Here is a 19,538-nt window from a genome sequence, read left to right on the forward strand (position 1 = left end):
CTTTTTGTTTCGGAATAATTTCTAAGTGACTTCTCAAACTTAGAAATTATATAGATTGTATAATTATAAAATTAACAAGTAAATTAATTGAAGAAATGTATATAAATCTATAAGAAAGAAAGACCTTCATATAACTTTACTGTTTCTCTTAGAAAAGCATTATTTATTGCTATGTAACAACATATAAACATAAATAGTTTAATGGTTCGGTGCCCCTTAAAGTGATTAAGCATATTGCCGAGTCTTTGTAGAAATACACTATATTATCACATGAGCACAGCATTTAAGATACGAATATTAAACACGTGTAAGTACAAATATCAACACACATGTAAACATAAAGAGATCACACATGTAAACATACGGAGATATATAGACATATGATAACGTTCATACAAATATACACATAAAAATGAAAATACATATAGTTTCGTCCATTTCTAAATTTCTTGATTTTAGTTTTTCTTGAATCAACGACACTTTAGCTAGGAATCTGATCTCGGATTTGATTTCTGGTTGTGACAGTTTCACCTTACTGACATCCCCAATGGTCTTGAGAAAGTAGCAACATCAGAATACTTCATTTCTTTGCCTGGCAGAAACGTTAGTACGCCGGGCGAAATGCTTAGCGCTATTTAGTCAGTCTTTACGTTCTGAGTTCAAATTCTGCCGAGGTCGAGTTTGCCTTTCATCCTTTCGGGGTCGATAAATTAAGTACCAGTTGCGTACTGGGGTCGATCTAATCGACAAAACTCCTCCCCCAAAATTTTGGGCCTCGTGCCTAGAGTAGACAAGAATACAGTTGATTGAATCATATTTGAAATAAACCAATACGTAATTCGTTTCATTAACAATTTTTGTTTGACAAACGTTTTTAACGAGGGATGTTATAAAACAATATCATTTATAACAGCGACATCACAAAAGAGAACTAAAATTAAAATTCTTTTGATGCTATTCAACCCCTGCCCATATTTAATATAAGAATTCAATTAAACATTGAAGAAACCAAAAGACTTTTGTCAATAAATAATAAGATAGACATACAAAGAAAACGAAACAACGAATCAGACAATCTCACACCTCAAACGACCAAATGAGAACTTTTATATTTACATCTATTTCCCTAGCCAGCAATTCATCCCATCATGCAACTGTCCGTCCATCTATCTAGCCAGCTGTTTATTCGTATCTCCATTCATCATCCATCCAGCCAGCAGCCATACACGCATCCATCCACATGCCAATCGAGCCATCCAAGGATCCATTTTCTCATCAAGTTGATCGTCCATCTTTCCATTCGTGCGCCAAGTTATCCATTTAAACACCCACCCATCCATTCACTTACGCAATGAACCGTTTTGCAATTCAACCAACCGTCGAACCAAAGGGTCAGACACACCTTCCAAAAATCAAATCAACCAACTGATCGCACATTCCCTCTACTTCTCGGTCTTCCTTTACATTCTTCCAGCTGTTCTTCCGCCATAAATCCATCCATTCAGTCATTGAGTCAAATATACTTTCCAAACATCTAATCAACCGAACATTTACTTCTATTCCTTGTTAGTTCTCATCCAGCTTCTAGCATTTCCTCTCTATATCCATCCATCTCTTTACTCATCCAAACACCCCAACAAACAAACCATAACAAATCATAACATCCTTACGTAAAACGGGGGAGATTTAATTCACTCCTCGAATTACTTAGCGAGCAGACGACAAATAATTAGTTTGTCTAAGTGCAGACGATTACGATCGACTCACAAATTTACTGTGCAGGATCAATAAAGTATTTATAAATAAATATATAAGCGTAACAGATGAAAACTATACGTGTTCATCTAGTTATCTATAATACATCCTCGTCATCGTTGTCATCATCATTCTTTTCATGTCATTTTTATCATCGTAGACATGATGATAATGATGATGATGATGATGATGATGACGATGATGATGATGATGATGATGATGATGATGCTGCTGCTGCTGCTGATAATGATGAAGACAACGACGTCGACGATGACAATGATAATGATGGCGATGATGATGATGATGACAGCGACGATTCTGTTGCTGCTGTTGTCACTGCTGCTGCTGTTGCTACTGTTGTTGCCTTGCAGCTGCTGTTGATGATGATGATCATCATCACTCATGTCTTGTAGTCGATTTCGTCGTCGACATGAGCATCATTATCATAACCATCATGACTACCATTGTTTATAACTATCTTGATAGCCACCTTCGTCGTTGTCGACGTTTCACACAATCACCACCAGCATTTTTTCCTTCTGAGATGAACGACCCACATCGAAGTTGGGTTCGGATGGGTTGTACCATGGCCGTCTTGATTAATGAGTACAAGGCAAACACTTTCCACTTTCGATTGTGCATTGCTTCATGATGCGATATTGATCTTAGACCATCTGGTGTGTTATTTATTTATTTTGTTCACCTTATTTTGTTTCACATTGTTATCGACCTAATGATTCAACGGGCTATAAACGTCTAAGTAAATATTAGCATCATATAGTTCATGATTGAATAAATACTACTGAGTTTATGTCTGATAACTGGTAAGTGTAGAAAATAAAAATATCAAAAGAACATATAACCAAATAAAAGCATCATCGCTCTACAAACCAACTAACCAACCAGCCATGAGGCAATGCGACTATCCAATCGTTATCGCAATAGTTCTGCCTTCATGTTTCACTAATATTTTATTATCAATTGCATCAATTTGAAAGTATTGACTAATATATTCTGGCCACGGAAAACGAAACAAGAATAATAACCAATCATTATATAGGCCATGAAACATGAGAAGAAATGGCAAATTGAATCATCCGAGCCTTTTTCAAATATCTTAGATATTAAGAGAAGCGTCGGGTTCTCACAGAACCTGAAAACAGGTCGCTGACTTAGATCGCTCAAAAATTTACCGTCGCAAATCAGGTACATACTATGCCTCCATACTTTCTTACATACATACATACATACATACATACATACATACATACATACATACATACATGCATACATACAGGCACAGGCATTGCTGCATAGTTGAGAAGTTCACTTTGCAATCACGTACTTCGGTTTCGATCCCAGTGCGTGTCACCTTGGAATTGTCTTTTCCCATAGCCTTAGATTGACCAATAACTCGCGAAAGGAATCTGATATATGGAAACTGTCTCTGTCACACACACACACACACACAGACACACACACACACACACACACACACACACACACACACACACACACTCACTAGCGCACACACACACATACACACGCAAGACACAATGTGATATAGTGTCATATGGTGACAACGTATGATACCTATTCTGTCATTCTGAAAATAAACCCTGAGTTAATCTATAACTTTTACACACTTAACAACACATAGCAATCACAGAATTCATACACTTGTATCTATAACTCATACACTTGCAACAGATAATCTAAACGATTGCCTCCATCAACACCACAGCACTACCAACTTCGTCGATACACCAGTTGACAAAATATAACTTTCATTTCATCTAACACTGCTCCTTACTATTTCCATTACTGCTTACACTATCAACATCATCTCTATCGTTACAACAATTTCAGTACATAAATTTGCATGTATACTTATTATTAATCTTTTCTATATCAATAATGAACCCTTTTAACAAGACGTAAATCTTTGATAGCTTTTCATGTTTTAACTTACGACTTTGTAACTCATTTCTTTGTCTATCTCTCTTCTGTACGTCTAACGTAGAAACAGATATTCACGCATTTCTATACATATTCTTAGATACACAAATACTCTACATGCGCACACATACTTGTTCATATACATGAAGTATATATATATATATTCGCGTACATATACAACTGCTCTTCACAAAAGTATTTGTCCAGTATCCATTCTCGTTCTACCGTGCAATGCTTGGCAGTTTATCTAATTCGATATTATTATTGCTCGCTTAGATTCTAAACAGCGTGTGTTCACTTCGATGTAATGTATCCTGAGATTTTCTTTTATTTGCTTCATTTTCAGAAATTGATAGCAGCGATTTTGTAGATTGTGTTTTTGCCGAATATTTGAAACAAGCGTTCTGCAAATGTGTTCCAATTTGCACTGAACATTGAGAAATAGCTTTTCAATTTTTCACATTGATAAAAGACAGTTTTTTTTCAATTTATTCACATTGAAAGCCATAGAATACCGAAGTTCTATGTTTCCTTCTTATTTACACTGTTATTCTGTATCTTTTCTTCACTCTCACGTAACAACCACTATTATTCAGTTTAGAATCTTTGTTTTATTTTTACAAACATTTATTTTTGGCTTCAGCACAAGACTAACATTTTTGTGAACGACATAGTTAATAATACATGATCGACTTTGAAGGGATAAACACAAAATCTTTCCTAACGGGATTTAAACTGACAAGGTAAATGGACGTATTTAATTCTATCGTTTATACCACACTTATGTCTACTGACATTATATCTAATATCATTATTGGACGTGTATTACCCATTAATTGCAGAAACAAAAATATATTACAAAGGTAATTTTACGCAGTAATCATGACGAAAATAGTAAGGTAGTAAGTAGCCCCAAGGAGAACTGAACAGCAAAAGGTCTTCAGAGAAGAAGCCACCCTCCCATCGTGCATGCACTCCGGCCCTAAACTCTAAGGGGACCGGGCTGCATCCAGGTTAGGTCTCCTGGATACCCTGGATACATTTTGTGCTCATGTCTGTATTGCCACCTGCACCTTTCTAGGTGGCTAAGGTCCCCAGAGCCAAGGTATCTTATATGTCGTGACTCGATTGGTCTGAAATACCAGGTGAACGGAGAGTAAATCATGTCATCTGAAATCCACTTTCATTACTCAATGACAAAATCCAATTGGAACTCTTCTCAGTTGCTTCTGCCATTGCTTTCCGACTAGAAATTGAGAGCAGTTTCATAAGATCGTAGGTAGATTTGTCCAGAAAATCCCTCCCTCCTGCCTCTATGGCGAACACTTCGGTTTCAAAACAGTGTTATCTCAATTTGATGGTTAAACTGTCATATTTCTCAGTCTTGTAGACGTGGACTTGTTCTATTCTGCTTTCATATGAAAAAGGTGGTAGAAGTACCAATAATTGTCGGAGCCCTGGGAACAATGAGTAAAAATCTTGAGAAGTACATGGAACAAATAGGGGCTGCAATAAATGTGGAGCACTTGCAGAAAACAGTACTGCTTGGAACCGCTCGAATACTCCGGATGGTGCTCGAAAAATAAGGGGTGTTACCTTAGTTCACTGGTAGTGAACAGCTGGCACCGTAGTACATCTCCAGCTTTAGAAGCTGTACAAAGACAATAATAATAATAATAATAATAATAATAATAATAATAATAATAATAATAATAATAATAATAATAATAATAATAATAATAATAATAATAATAATGATAATAATAATAATAATAATAATAATAATAATAATAATAATAATAATAATAATAGCTTTCTCAAATGATGCAAACAAAACTTTCTCAAATGATGTAAACATCTCTGATGAGACTTCAATAAGGTACGAAAATCAGTTAATAATGTTCATCATTATAATAGCCCGGAAACAAACCTTATTCAGAGACCTTTGGAGCAAAATGGGCTACTCGACCTGAAGAAAATTCTAAGTGGGCCCACCTGCAAGGTTATGTGCTGTTAATCTTGATATACGATCACCATGTCGCACACATATGGTTGTAATGCATGTGCATGGTGTACCCTTATCAGACGGGTAGTCATGATGGGTATAATGGGCTTCGTATATTTTACTCCAGTGTCACTTTGATGACATGCACTGCTCTCTCACTCCATAATAATAATAATAATAATAATAATAATAATAATAATAATAATAATAATTATTATTATTATTATTATTATTATTATTATGGTTTCAAATTTTGTCACAAGGGCAGAAATTTTGGGGGAGAGGATAAGTCGATTACATCGACCCCAATGTTTCACTGGTACTTAATTTACCGACCCCGAAGGGTTGAAAGGCAAAGTCAACTTCGGCGGAATTTGAACTCAGAACGTGACAACGGGTGAAATACCGCTAAGCATTTTGCCTGGTGTGCTGACGATTCTGCTAGCTCGCCGCCTTAATAATAATAATAATAATAATAATAATAATAATAATAATAATAATAATAATAATAATAATAATAAATGCCCTGAAGCAGTACCAGGCAGTGGCTCTCATGGCTTCTCATCTTAACTGATTGGAAGTGTTATCATGTACACTGTTTTGTCTTGGTATAAAAGATGAGCTGCAACAAATATTCTGCTCAATACCACAGATTTGCTTGTCAGTTGTTTAACCTTAACCAGTTGAGCATGTCCCATAGTGGTTGACGATATGTGCATCTCTGATCACGAGCAGAAGTAGTGGGAGAGCATCATAACCATATGTTGAGAGGAATTCTTTGGGGTTTGAATAATTCACCTTTGGAAACATGGGTGTTTCGTTCAACATCCTTAAACAACCCTTATTTAGGGACCTTTTGAGCGGGATGGGCTACTCGACCTGAAAAAAATTCTAACTGGGCCCCACCTGCAAGGTCATGCGCTGTTTATCTTGATATGAGATCACCATGTCGCGCACATATGGTTGTAATGCATGTGCATGGTGTACCCTTATCAGACGGGTAGTCATAATGGGTATACTGGGCTTCGTATATTTTACCCCAGTGTCACTTTGATGGCATGCACTGCTCTCTTACTCAATAATAATAATAATAATAATAATAATAATAATAATAATAATATTAATAATAATAATAATAATGATGATGATGATGATGATGAGAAAAGGAAGAAGAAGAAGAAGAAGAAGAAGAAGAAGAAGAAGAAGAAGAAGAAGAAGAAGAAGAAGAAGAAGAAGAAGAAGAACAACAACAACAACAACAACAACAACAACAACAACATCAACTCAACAACAAAGAAAAAGTTTGTAGAATCAGAGTTGTACAGTGAAAGCCACATGGTGAAATTCATTTCACTGTGTAACCTTCATTTGAAAACAGTGCGTCCTCGAAACTTTTTCCTCCACCCCTTCTTTTCTCCCCTGGTTTTGTCTGGTCGTCGGGCCACTGTCTGAAACGTTGAAATCTCTTTTGTTTCTTCCATAGTGTGCAACATTAATTTCCTTGTACATTTGTTTCTGTTCACGAAACTTTTAGATATTTCATTTATAGACACTGATACACCGGGTTAGCACTAGATTGAATTTATGTAAATGTACTACAGTACTATAGCTTATATACTATACTCTTGTGCATACCACTTAATTTTAGTTGTTCTAGCGTGGAGACATTATCAGCGTTGGAAATTTATAATCTCAGAACTGACTTGCCAATGGTGCTTTGACATTATTAAAGGGTTTCGACAAAAGTCATTAAAGTACGTTTCTGTGTTGTGGAAGTGTTTGTGTGTTAGTTATGGTTGATTTAGCGTGATATAATTGTTGTATTGTGTACATGCTTGAAACTGCTGTATGTGCATGTGTGCTAGAGATGGTTGCATTTGCGTGAGTGTGCTAGTGATGGTTGTATGTGCGTGTGTGTGAGTGTTGGTGGTGGTTGTATGCTTGGTGCGTGTGCCTGCATGTTTTAATCTGTGTGAGATGTGTTTGCATTTGTTTGTCTGTTTGAGTTTATACACATTCCTGTATATTTCATATTTCCTTTGTACGGTGTGTCTATAAATGTATATGTCGAAGCTTGTTAGATGGACATGAATGAAGATCACAAGCAGATTTTCATTTGGAAGATGCCAGCAGGTTGGCGGTTGGCAAGGAAGGAGTATTGTACATTGAAATCTAAATCATAAAATTAAATGTGTTAATAGATGTACATGTATGAAGACAAACAATAAGATGGACAGATTTTCAAAGAAACGTTTCCCCAAAATAACATAAATGCATACAAACTAAACTAAAGCGCAAATTAATCGGATAATAGGTTTGGTGAATGTTTGGATTTACTTGATAACTAGATCTCATCATTAAGCATATACTTACTGCTTTAATACGATGTTTTAACGAATATTAGTATAACATTTGTATTTATCCTAGTATCATAGCCATTCAATTCACGGTCAATTTTGCAACGTAAAAGTCAGTGAAGTTGATCAACGCTATATTTCACTCCACTCGTGGTTTGCATTAAAGGAGGAAAAAGAAAAGAAAAATAGCTGTTAGAACCTTTTATTAAATATTTGTTTTATTGTATTTTAGAGTAACAAATATACTCTCTTTTTTTGCGTCATGGGCTACCGTCTAGATCCTTACCTACTCAAAATAAGATAATTTGGAAGTTTTCATATGCTGTGGTAGCCCAGCATTTTAATTTGATATCCAATTGAAAAGAAGGAAAACAAAGGTCAATGATTATCTTAATACATAAAAAATGAATAATATATGAAAATGCATTAAAAATATGGCAGATAACTAGTTATATTATGACTTTTATTTCATGATCGTCATAATCATGCTTTATATATCATGCTCAATTCAAGCATTGTATCGAGTCTGGAAATGTATCTAACCACACAACAATTTATTGATGTATAATACAAACCGGCCTCAGCTTAGTAAATTATGAAAACACATATGCACACACAAACATACACACTCTCCCCCTTACACGCACACACACACACACACACACACACACACACACACACACACACACACACACACATTCATGTACACGTGTAACCTTACCCTTATTTTGTACACAAACATACAAGTCTATTGTGAATTATAAGAATGTGGTAAAAAGAAGGAAATTATTCAGAGAATATAAGACTCATAGGTTTATGGACTGATTGCAAAAAACAAACAAACAAACAAAAAAAAAATCAACAATGGCATGTTTTATGACTTTTATGTAAGCAAAAGCTACTAATACTTGGTACTTTATTTTATTGAATTTGGAGGAATGAAAAGCAAAGTTGACGTCGCAGTAATAATAATGGTTTTAACCTTTGGCAAAAGGCCAGCAATTTTAGGAAAGAGTGTCAGTCGATTCCATTGTCCCTAGTATTAAGCCAGCACTTTATTTTATCTGTTCTGAAAGAAAGATTGGAAAAGTAGTCCTCGGCGGAGTTTGAATTTAGTACGTAAAGAAATGGAACAAATATGTGAAAGTAAGCTGACAAGTCTTTCAATCCACCGCCTAAACTTTTCTTTATTAACCACAAGGACTCGAAGACATCCTTCGTAGAAAAGCACAAGGAAACATTAAAAGAGGCACACAGAGATGTATGGGTTGGACAAGTTATTCAAAGACAAGGGGAAAGTTAAAGGACATTCTACAATGTAAAATGGGACGAATCAAAATCTTATGAAAATACAAATATTTATGCAAACAAATATATAAAGTGTGATACTTTTGTATGATAAAACAATATTTAAAACAGCATTTCTTTACAAGAATTTAACGTCCACTTGCATTGATTAGGGTACCTCTGCACTCACTCTACCTCCCTCTTGTATTTTTCAAAGCTGAAAGCTCCAAAATCTTCTGTAAGGAGGTCTGGGGTCACAAAGGGAAAGTGAAGACTTACGTCCTCTAGATCAGTGACATAATATTTCATAAGATCCATTCGAAATATGTACTGTTTATTTGTGGTGGTGGTGGTGGTGGGTGGGGAGGCTATTTAAAATGTGATCCGATTTTCTGCACTCAGAAATTTGTTTGGTTATTCCTCGTGTGTATCGTATAGGTGTCATAGATCTTTGTTATCTTGCGAACGGATTTGGGTTTCCTTGTCACAAGGGTGGAGACTGGTTCCTTCTCAACAAGTACAGGCTCTTCTTCATGAGTTCTTCCTCAGCGAAGAATATCTTCTTTTCACAGACGTACCCTGCGCCGTGTTTTTTAATGGCTATTTAAAAAAAAAAATTTGTTTTTTTATCGGGACTTTTTCAGCATTTGATGAAAGCAGCTTCCCCTTAGCTTCATCTCGGCCCCGTCCTTTTAACTAGATTGAGTAGTACTACTATTAAGTGAGTGTTTCCTGCCGTTTAGTTTTAGCTGTTATTCTTGTTATGGGTGAACTTTTTTCTTATCTTCACTGGTTGACATTAGAGATGGGTTTCATTCTTCTCATCGTATGCTCCAGGCAATGATGGAGTAATTTTAATATGTTGATTTATGTATTGTGCCTCGTGTCGCCTTAGGTTCTGAAACCTCAGCGAATTGCTATGGCTGTTATTGCTTTTGTTCATTTTTGACTTTCTGCGTAGGAAATATTTCAACAGGTTTTACTTCCACATGAATAGCAGCTGGGCCATCTACCTTTGATGCTGAGTTTTAAGGCCTCCCTTTCATCACCTTCCATAGAAATCTTCGTGGGATTTTTTAGTAGTCTTTTGGGGTTACGAGGACTTGTAGTCCGCGGTAAAACCACTCGACTAGATATCCTCAAAAGCAATGGCTGCACTGGTCATCTGCTCATACTGTTTCACGAGGTTGACCACTAACGAAAGATCGAGATTGCCACCGATGTCTCTGACAGTGATTCCGTGTTCTTTTTTTCCCTAATACTGAATGACCTTCTTGTAAGTAGGCATATCCTATAAAATCTGGGTTTGCACTTTCACTCCACCCTCTAGTTTAAAGATGACACATTGTCATGCATTCTTCCTCCTCAATAAAGGAAAGGCCATTTAAATATCTGCCAGGATTCTTTCCAGCTCTTAGCTGGAACAAGGAAAGTTCCTGTGGCTTTGACATAGCACAGATAAGTCACTTTCCACCTTTTAATATTTCATAAAAGTGGAGTTCAGATTCCGCTGAAGTCGACTTTACCTTTCATCCTTTCGGAGTCGATAGAATAAGAACCAGTTGAACCTTGGAGTCGATGTAATTGACTTACACCCTCCCCTGAAATTGCTGGCTTTGTACCAAATTTTTAAACTAATATTTCTCAAGATCTATTCGAAATTCGAACTATAATGAATTATAGTAGATTGGTTCCTGTCTTGCGCACAAAATGCTTCCAAGCTCTTGTTCTAACATCAAAAATGTTTCATATTAAAGGTCTCATTGTGCCAAAGGAGATGTACAAAAGATAGCTTTTCGATATCCCTATTTACATCCGATGCAGTAAAAGCATGCCTATTGTTGTTGGTATTTTTTATGTCAAAGGTATTGCCCATTATGCTGAATTTTTCTGTTGGGTTGCTATCATTTTCAAATTTCCAGCCATTTGATTGAGTATTCATTTACATATTTTTTTGCATTTTGCTTTCTTATATTTATCGCTTGTTTTACTTTGTATACTATAATCTTTTTGAGGGGTGGATCCGAGAAAACAAAGCATTTTACCTGAACGCTAGAATAAAAGGAACTTGTCTAACCCTAGTTAGGGGTAAACCTTCCAAAATGCTCAAAAGACATCTCTGTATGAAATAAAATCCAAAATGAAAATTACTTCCTTCAGTTACTCTTGCAAAACTGCAAGATATATCGCAGAAGATACTGCGAAATATAACGCACATTAAGCCGAAGTCTATAGCAAATAATGATGATGATGATGACAATGATAATAATGATTTCAAATTTTGGCACAAGGCCGGTAATTTCGGGGAAGCGGATAAATTGATTACATCAGCCCCAAGGCTCAACTGGTACTTATTTTATCGATCCCGAAAGGATGAAAAGGCGTAAAGACAGACGAAATGTCTCTAAGCATTTTGTCCGACGTGTTAATGATTCTGCCAGCTCGCTTCTTTACTACTACTACTACTACTACTACTACTACTACTACTACTACTACTACTACTACTAAGATTCGTTTCAAATTTTGGCACAAGGCCAGCAAGTGTAGGGGAGAGGGTTTAGTCGAATGCATTAACTGCAGTATCTGACTGGTATATGTTGCTACATGCAAAACATAAATACAAAACAAAATAAATGTAACATACAATTTTAATACTACACTCTCAAAAGACAATACTGCACATATTATAGTTGCATATAAAAACAATTTTACATTTAACCGCAAGAAAACTTAATACCTTTTACTAGATTACTTATTCATTTTTACAAGGAAAATGTTGACAATAATATTTTATTGAAGCATTGAAAGAGAATGACGTTAGATTACCTAGCGATATTTACATACCTATTATATTTACATACCTATTATAAGTAGTTATAATATGAAATATCAGAAAGGAAATAATAGCTATTTAGGAAAATACGTTTTACTGAATATCCGATAAAGATCAGACTATTCTTGCCATAGGGACGAGAATAGTCTGATCAAGAATAGCATGTCAAGCAAAAATGAAAATAAATATAGCCACTAGAGCAATATTTATTTTCAATTTTAAGTTATTGGGACTGCAATAAACCAAATAACTAATAACAAAACAAAACAAAACAAAACAGTTCTTGAAACTTTTTTTTGTGTGTTTGAACAGTGTCATTGTTTTTGGTTGGTTGTTTTAAGCATCATACAACAATGTTAGAGTGAAAGAATGTATTGTGTCAAATTTGAAGCCATAAACATAATTAATTACCAGAATAAGAAAATAACAGAGGTCAAAGCTGATGTAATTTGAACAAATGAAAATATACGTGATCTAAATTCCACCAGTAGTAAGTATATCCTAAAGATATTAGAAATACATGATGGTGATGTGAATAACAAATGAAGAAACTGAAGCAAATAACAAATATGCTATGTAACGTCATCACCAGTAACAACAAATAATTATATTTTCATGAGAAAATGAAAAGAGAGCACTGTAGGATTTGATACAATAAACAGAATGAAAGAATAATACAAACTATCAGCTTCAACAGGTTGAGAGAAAAAAAAAAAAAAAAAAGAAAGAAAAACCCAAAGGCAGATAGCTTTGCCATAAATAGAATCAAACAGTAACCAATATAAAATTTGACGTCATATCTAAAACAAAGAAACGATCGATTTTAATGATATTACTAGCGGAACGATAAATTGGTATTGTTAGTAAAACGCTAAAATATTATCATAACTAGAAGATATATAAAATGCAAGGCCATAATTAGAATAAAAGAATACGCTTCATCACGTATTCTGATTTTAAGTTTTACGAAAATAAGAAAATGTCTATCGTCAGTTTCACCATCATTGTTGTCTGAGTGAAGGAAATGGCCGACGTTAATATATAAATTATGTTCAGTTCACCAATATGGTCAATATTAAATCTTCCATAATATTCAATATATCGATTAGTTCTACAATCGATAAATCATATGATAGTCGATCAGTTCAGCGATTTTTAGTCTAGTATGTTAAATAATTATGAGGTTATCCTATTATCATATGACCTTCCCGAGAAGTTTGTTTTGCAAACAGACTATTTTCCTTCTTTATAATAACTTTGTATATGAATGTATTTGCGTGGACACGGATGCCACTATGAGAATATCTTTTGATATATGTACTTGTGGCTTGTGCATATTAGCGTTGAATGATTTATTATTTGAATCTGATTATACATACAAACACATGCACGTGCATGCGCGCACACACATACACACACATACACACACATACACACTCACACACACGTGACTAAATAACAAAATATATATCTATGTGTTGACTATGTTTATATGAAAATGTGTGATTTATGGTTTAGCATACATGTACGGCCAGATAAATTAAACTTAAAACTAATGATAAAAGCAAGAGATTCGTAGTTAACCGAGTCGATACAGCATCGAAATTCTGGTTTAAGGATCGACTCTTTATATTCCATCACCCATTAATATGTAGTGCCCTTAGCTATTGTTCAATTAACACAGCTATAAATAAATACATCACAAAGACAACACCCACTATAACCACTGGTTAATTTAATTGTAATATACGCAGTTAAATTAATTAGTGTTGCGTCAGTTTACATTGCTGGTTTTATTTCTTCTGTTTGACTTGGACTAAACTATTGAGAAATAAATCAAGGAAGTAACATTTATATCGTCACGATATTCTTTAGAAAGTAACCAAACCTTCCTCATATTACACCTGACGTCTTTTAAAAAGTGATACATTGGTTAATGTGGTCTTAAGATAGACTATAAAAAAAGTACAGGACGGTTACTGCTGGAACTTCATTGCTCATTGATCTGATCGATCAGTGTTGATTTGTGGCTAATAAACAAAGACCTTTTAGTGTATCGTCTCCAAAAGATTTTAAATTGACAAGATTAATAGGATACTGATTTCCGCTTGAAACTTTCAGTGTAAAAGACTTAAGAAATAGAATTAGAGCAGCTCGTATTTAGTTGTATTTACCTTCGAGCTGGTTTAAAACTTTCTCACAATTATTAAATAAATTTCTAATATGGATGGGTATTTTAATCTTGATTTACTTTCGAGAGCAAGGAATTCCTGATTTCTAAAATAACGCAGCCGAACAGGTATTTTGTTGTTAGGACATTTTTGTCTGATTTTAAGGTTTTTATGCTGAATCTAAAAATGACATGCATTTTTTTTTTTTACCATTATGTCTAGATTTCAAGATATCCAAACCTCGCAATCATCAGTGGGTGATAGGCATGGACTTTAAAATTTTTTCCTGGGGCAGCAAAGTGGATACACGAAATATCTATGCTTTTTATGTATGTGGGACAGACATTGGGTGATCAAAGAATGACCGCTGAAAATATTAGTTTCAGGGTGATTTTACATGGTTGAAGAACCTTTAGTTCAACTGGGAAAAACCATCATACCTCCATTCCATATCAAACTCAGCATTATGAAGCAATTTGTTAACGCTCTGGATAAAGTTGGACCATACTTTCACTATATCTGCAACATATTTCCCAGTCTGAGCAGTGAAAATATAAAAGCTGGAGTATTTGATGGGTCTCAAATAAGAAAATTAAAAGATGGGAACTTTTTAAATTCAATGAATTGCATTGAAGTAGCATCATGGAATGTATTTGAAATAGTTTGTAAATGACTTTCTGGGTAATAAGAAACTATGCCGAAATAGTTGACAACATGCTGGAGAACTTTCAAAAGTTGTGTAGCAAATATGAACATAAAGCTGCACTATCTCAGTCGTTATTTCCTGAAAATCTCAGTAACGCAAATGACAAACAAGGAGAACGTCTCTATCAGAACATAAAATCAATAGAACAAAAGTATCAAGACAGATGGGACCTGCTTATGCTGGCGGATTATTGTTAGAACTTGGATCATGACCTGACTGAAGTGCAGCACTCAAGAAAATCATTCAAATACAAATTCATGGGAAATTGGGCATAAGCTGATGTAATTTGTTTGTAAAAATTTTGAGAATTTTACTAGTTTTTCAGTAGAATTTTAAGAAAACATTCTGGTTTTGAACAGAATGTATGTTTGTACGTTATGCTTCGTTCTCCATAAGCTGTTTGTTGAAAAAAACAAAACAAAAAAAAGAACAAAACAAAAAGCAATGAAATATGGATATAGTGTCTTAAAATCTAGTCATTTTCAGATTCAAAAACCCCTAGTTCAGGTCAAAATTTTTTGATAATAGAGAACATGAAAAATTGTTTCGTTGGCCTGTGTAATCGACATCGTTTTCAGTTGATATATATTATCATGGGATATGTTTCATGGGTAAATACATACAACTCTATCAATATGTATATTATAAATTTAACTTTATTCATGATATTGAGTAACCCTGTCAGTAAATATTCCATTGTTATTCTTAAACTAGCTTTAAAGTGATAAACTCAAATTACACACACACGCACCACACACACACACACACACACATACACACACACACACACACACACACACACACACACTCACACACACATACACGAACACGTATCAATCATTGAATAGGTCAATTTTTACCTTAACTGAATCATGTGACTGCTTTTGGATTTCACAGTAAAACAAAGTGAATATCTTCACTTTGATGATCCTTCATCAATGAAAATCACCTAAGTTCAAACACGAATGCTTGTATCCAATATCTAACAACAGTACACAATTGTTATAGATAAAAAAACAAACTCTCAAAAGATAGGAGGCTAGAACTGATGCAAAAAAGGACAATATCGTGGCTTAAGCTTGAAACGGGTAGACGGGATAATGTGCCAAATATCGTGTTTGTGCAGTAACTCATTCGTGCAGTGTAAAAACGCTGCTGTCAATATTGGCTATACACAATACTCCGATAATGCTCCGGGAGGCAGTCTTAATGATATATTACCATGTTGTGATGCTGCGTGGCAATGTGCCAGCGTTTGAGATGCTACGGAGTTTGCAATGGAAGTGCTTGCTATGTAATTAAACAGGATTATCCATTCAGCAATTGCTTTGCGCTTATTCTAATTTTACAAATGTTGCAATGACAGTTTAGTTATTTATATATTTATTTTCACATTCTCTTCCATATTTATTGAGTGTATTTTACACTAAATATTCCAGTTAATTATTAAGCATTTATGTTTCATACGTTCCAAATATTTCTTTGGGGTTTTGCCATATAACTGAATTTTTTTATTATATATTTTCCGATTTGACACTTACTGTGGTTAGCGTGAAGGCATATTAATTCATATAATTTATTTTAAATGAAATATACGTGTCGTGAATGTGAAGCAATATTTCAATAGGAACTGTCGATTCATTATATGTGACTTTCAGTATTATCAAGGGGTTGGTATATTTCCTAGTTATAAATCTAATATTCGATCCAATTGGAAAATACTGTTTTGGTTGCTAAAGATAGGAGTGGGTGAATTTTATTCGACGATAACGTTAACAAGTGTTTATGAAGTTAGACAGATGCAAGGAATAATATAAAACTAATGTAGTTATTGCAATATTGAAATGATGATAAAGTCTTTCTGTCTGTCTGTCTGTTTACCTACCTACCTACCTACCTACCTACCTACCTACCTACCTACCTGCCTGCCTGCCTGCCTGCCTGCCTACCTACCTACCTACCTACGTATGTGTGTATGTATATATGTATGTATGTATGTATGTATGTATCTGTCTGTCTGTCTGTCTGTCTGTTTACCTACCTACCTACCTACCTACCTGCCTGCCTGCCTGCCTGCCTGCCTGCCTACCTACCTACCTACCTACCTACCTACGTATGTGTGTATGTATATATGTATGTATGTATGTATGTATGTATCTGTCTGTCTATCTGTCTGTCTGTCTGTCTGTCTGTCTGTCTGTTTACCTATATTCTTTCATTCCTTTATGCGTTATTTCATTAAACTGTCTCTTTTTATACTTGCAGGCTATATACACGATGTCCTCTCTACTTCCCTATTGCAAAACGGCTTACAGAACAGCTTGCAGAACACCTTACAAAACAGCTTGCAAAATGGCTTGCAGAACGGCTTGGAATCTGAAAAATCCTTTGGAACTGATTCATATGGAGAGCCTGAACCCGAAGAAGACAGCCCCATGACAGCTGACAGTGTGGATGATCTTCGAGATTCTAGCTGCAGTCCAACAGCTTTGACTATTGGTTATACCTATGACGCTTTCTTTATCAGTGATGGACGTTCTCGTCGGCGGAACGCATTAGGTATCCCTGAAAAAGTTAGTCGGCAACGATATACCTGTAATGAATGTGGTAAAAACTACGCTACTTCCTCGAATCTATCACGCCACAAGCAGACTCATCGTAGCCTAGACAGCAAACTGGCGAAAAAGTGTCCGCATTGTCAAAAAGTTTATGTGAGCATGCCCGCTCTGTCAATGCACATACTTACTCATGACCTGAAACATCAGTGCGATGTCTGTAGCAAAGCGTTCAGCCGACCATGGCTCTTGCAAGGACATATGCGCTCGCATACCGGCGAGAAACCGTTTGGATGTGCTCATTGTGGCAAAGCTTTCGCTGACAGGTCTAATCTTCGCGCTCATATGCAAACACATTCTGCATTTAAGCATTTCAAATGCAAAAGATGTGACAAGTCGTTTGCACTGAAATCTTATCTGAACAAACACTACGAATCAGCTTGTTTAAAGGAATGAATAAAACATAGAAATGAATGAAATATATATATATGAAGTGCTTCAAATTAACAAGATATGAAACAACAAAAACACTTTCACAACAACAATAATTGAAAGTTATTTACATTTTTTTTCTGGCATTATTATATGTAATTTGGATGGAGATTAATACTACAATATATTCTGAAAATTTCCAAACGATAATGAAAACGCACGTGCACACATACGCGCGTACGCGTATCACACAAACATGCGCATGTACACACATACACATACACAGTAAAATATTTTCATTCAAAGGAAAAAAAAAACAAAAATGATATAAAATACAAATTCGAAGCAGCAATAACGTACCAAAGAATTATATTTCTCTTCATTTCAGGTAAAATAAAATAAAAATTCTTTTTTAATCGAACAAGCGAAAAGAATAAGAATGAAAATACAAAACTAACTCAACTGCTGTCTCCAATATATATATGTATATCTGTATATATTTATATACATGTATATATATATATATATATATATATATATATATATATATATATATATATATATATATATATATATATATATATATATATATATATATATATATATATATATATGTATGTATGTATGTATGTATATATATATATATATATATATATATATATATATATATATATATATATATATATATATATATATATATATATATATATATATATATATATATATATGTATATATATATATATATATATATATATATATATATATATATATTTTGCATCTCTGCTGCTAATTTTCTTCGAACTATAATCTGCTTTGAAGCCAAGAAAAAGAAAGAGAGAAAAATAAACTAGAAGGAAAGATAACCGAAGAAAAAGAAGTAAAAGAAAAACTAATGCAGTTTGGAGAAGCAAAATATTATAATTACACTGCTGTGTTGTTTGATAAAGTTTCGATGCGGGTAGCGTTTCTAATTCTACCCTTTTCAACTTGCCAAGTTTTAACTTATGAAAGATCTCATGAACACGTTTGAAAGTGTTTGGGCGTGCAAGGGAAGAAAGGGAAACGAGAAAAGAGAAAGAAAGTGAGAGTGTGCGTGTGTGTGTGTGTGTGTGTGCACACGCGCGTGCGCGCTGCGTGTGTGTGTGAGAGAGACCGAGAGAAAGACAGAAAGAAAGAAAGAGAAACAATAATTTTTTCCTATATTCACTCAAAGTCTTCCGTTTTATTTTTATAAGGACATACATTTATAATAATGGAAGGCTCATATATTGATCGGTTCCTATTCTTAGTTTCTTTAAACATTTTAAAATCAACTTATACATATGGACTGAACTTAACTTGGTCTGTTTTTGCTACAGATTTGATAGACCATTTTTTTTAAAAAAAGAAGAAAATGAAAGAAAAAAAACTCCATTTTTAGTACAAATATCAAGCAAATAGGTCTAGCAAGCACTCAAGATATGCAATGACTTCTCAT

General features: G+C 34.5%; 1 protein-coding gene across 1 annotated transcript in view; it reads left to right on the plus strand.

Annotated features, from left to right (window-relative positions):
* LOC106878983 (transcriptional repressor scratch 2) overlaps positions 1-18,383 on the plus strand; it is a 37,045-nt gene extending 18,662 nt beyond the window's left edge. The window contains exon 2 of the mRNA XM_014928361.3: positions 17,339-18,383. Within this exon, the coding sequence (XP_014783847.1) occupies positions 17,339-18,084 (746 nt within the window). The 3' untranslated portion in view covers positions 18,085-18,383. The remainder of the gene's footprint in view (positions 1-17,338) is intronic.
* The last annotated feature ends 1,155 nt before the right edge of the window (positions 18,384-19,538 follow it).

This window comes from Octopus bimaculoides, chromosome 5 (genome assembly GCF_046866305.1).
Source record: "Octopus bimaculoides isolate indiv1 chromosome 5, ASM4686630v1, whole genome shotgun sequence".
Classification (NCBI taxonomy): Eukaryota; Metazoa; Mollusca; class Cephalopoda; order Octopoda; family Octopodidae; genus Octopus; species Octopus bimaculoides.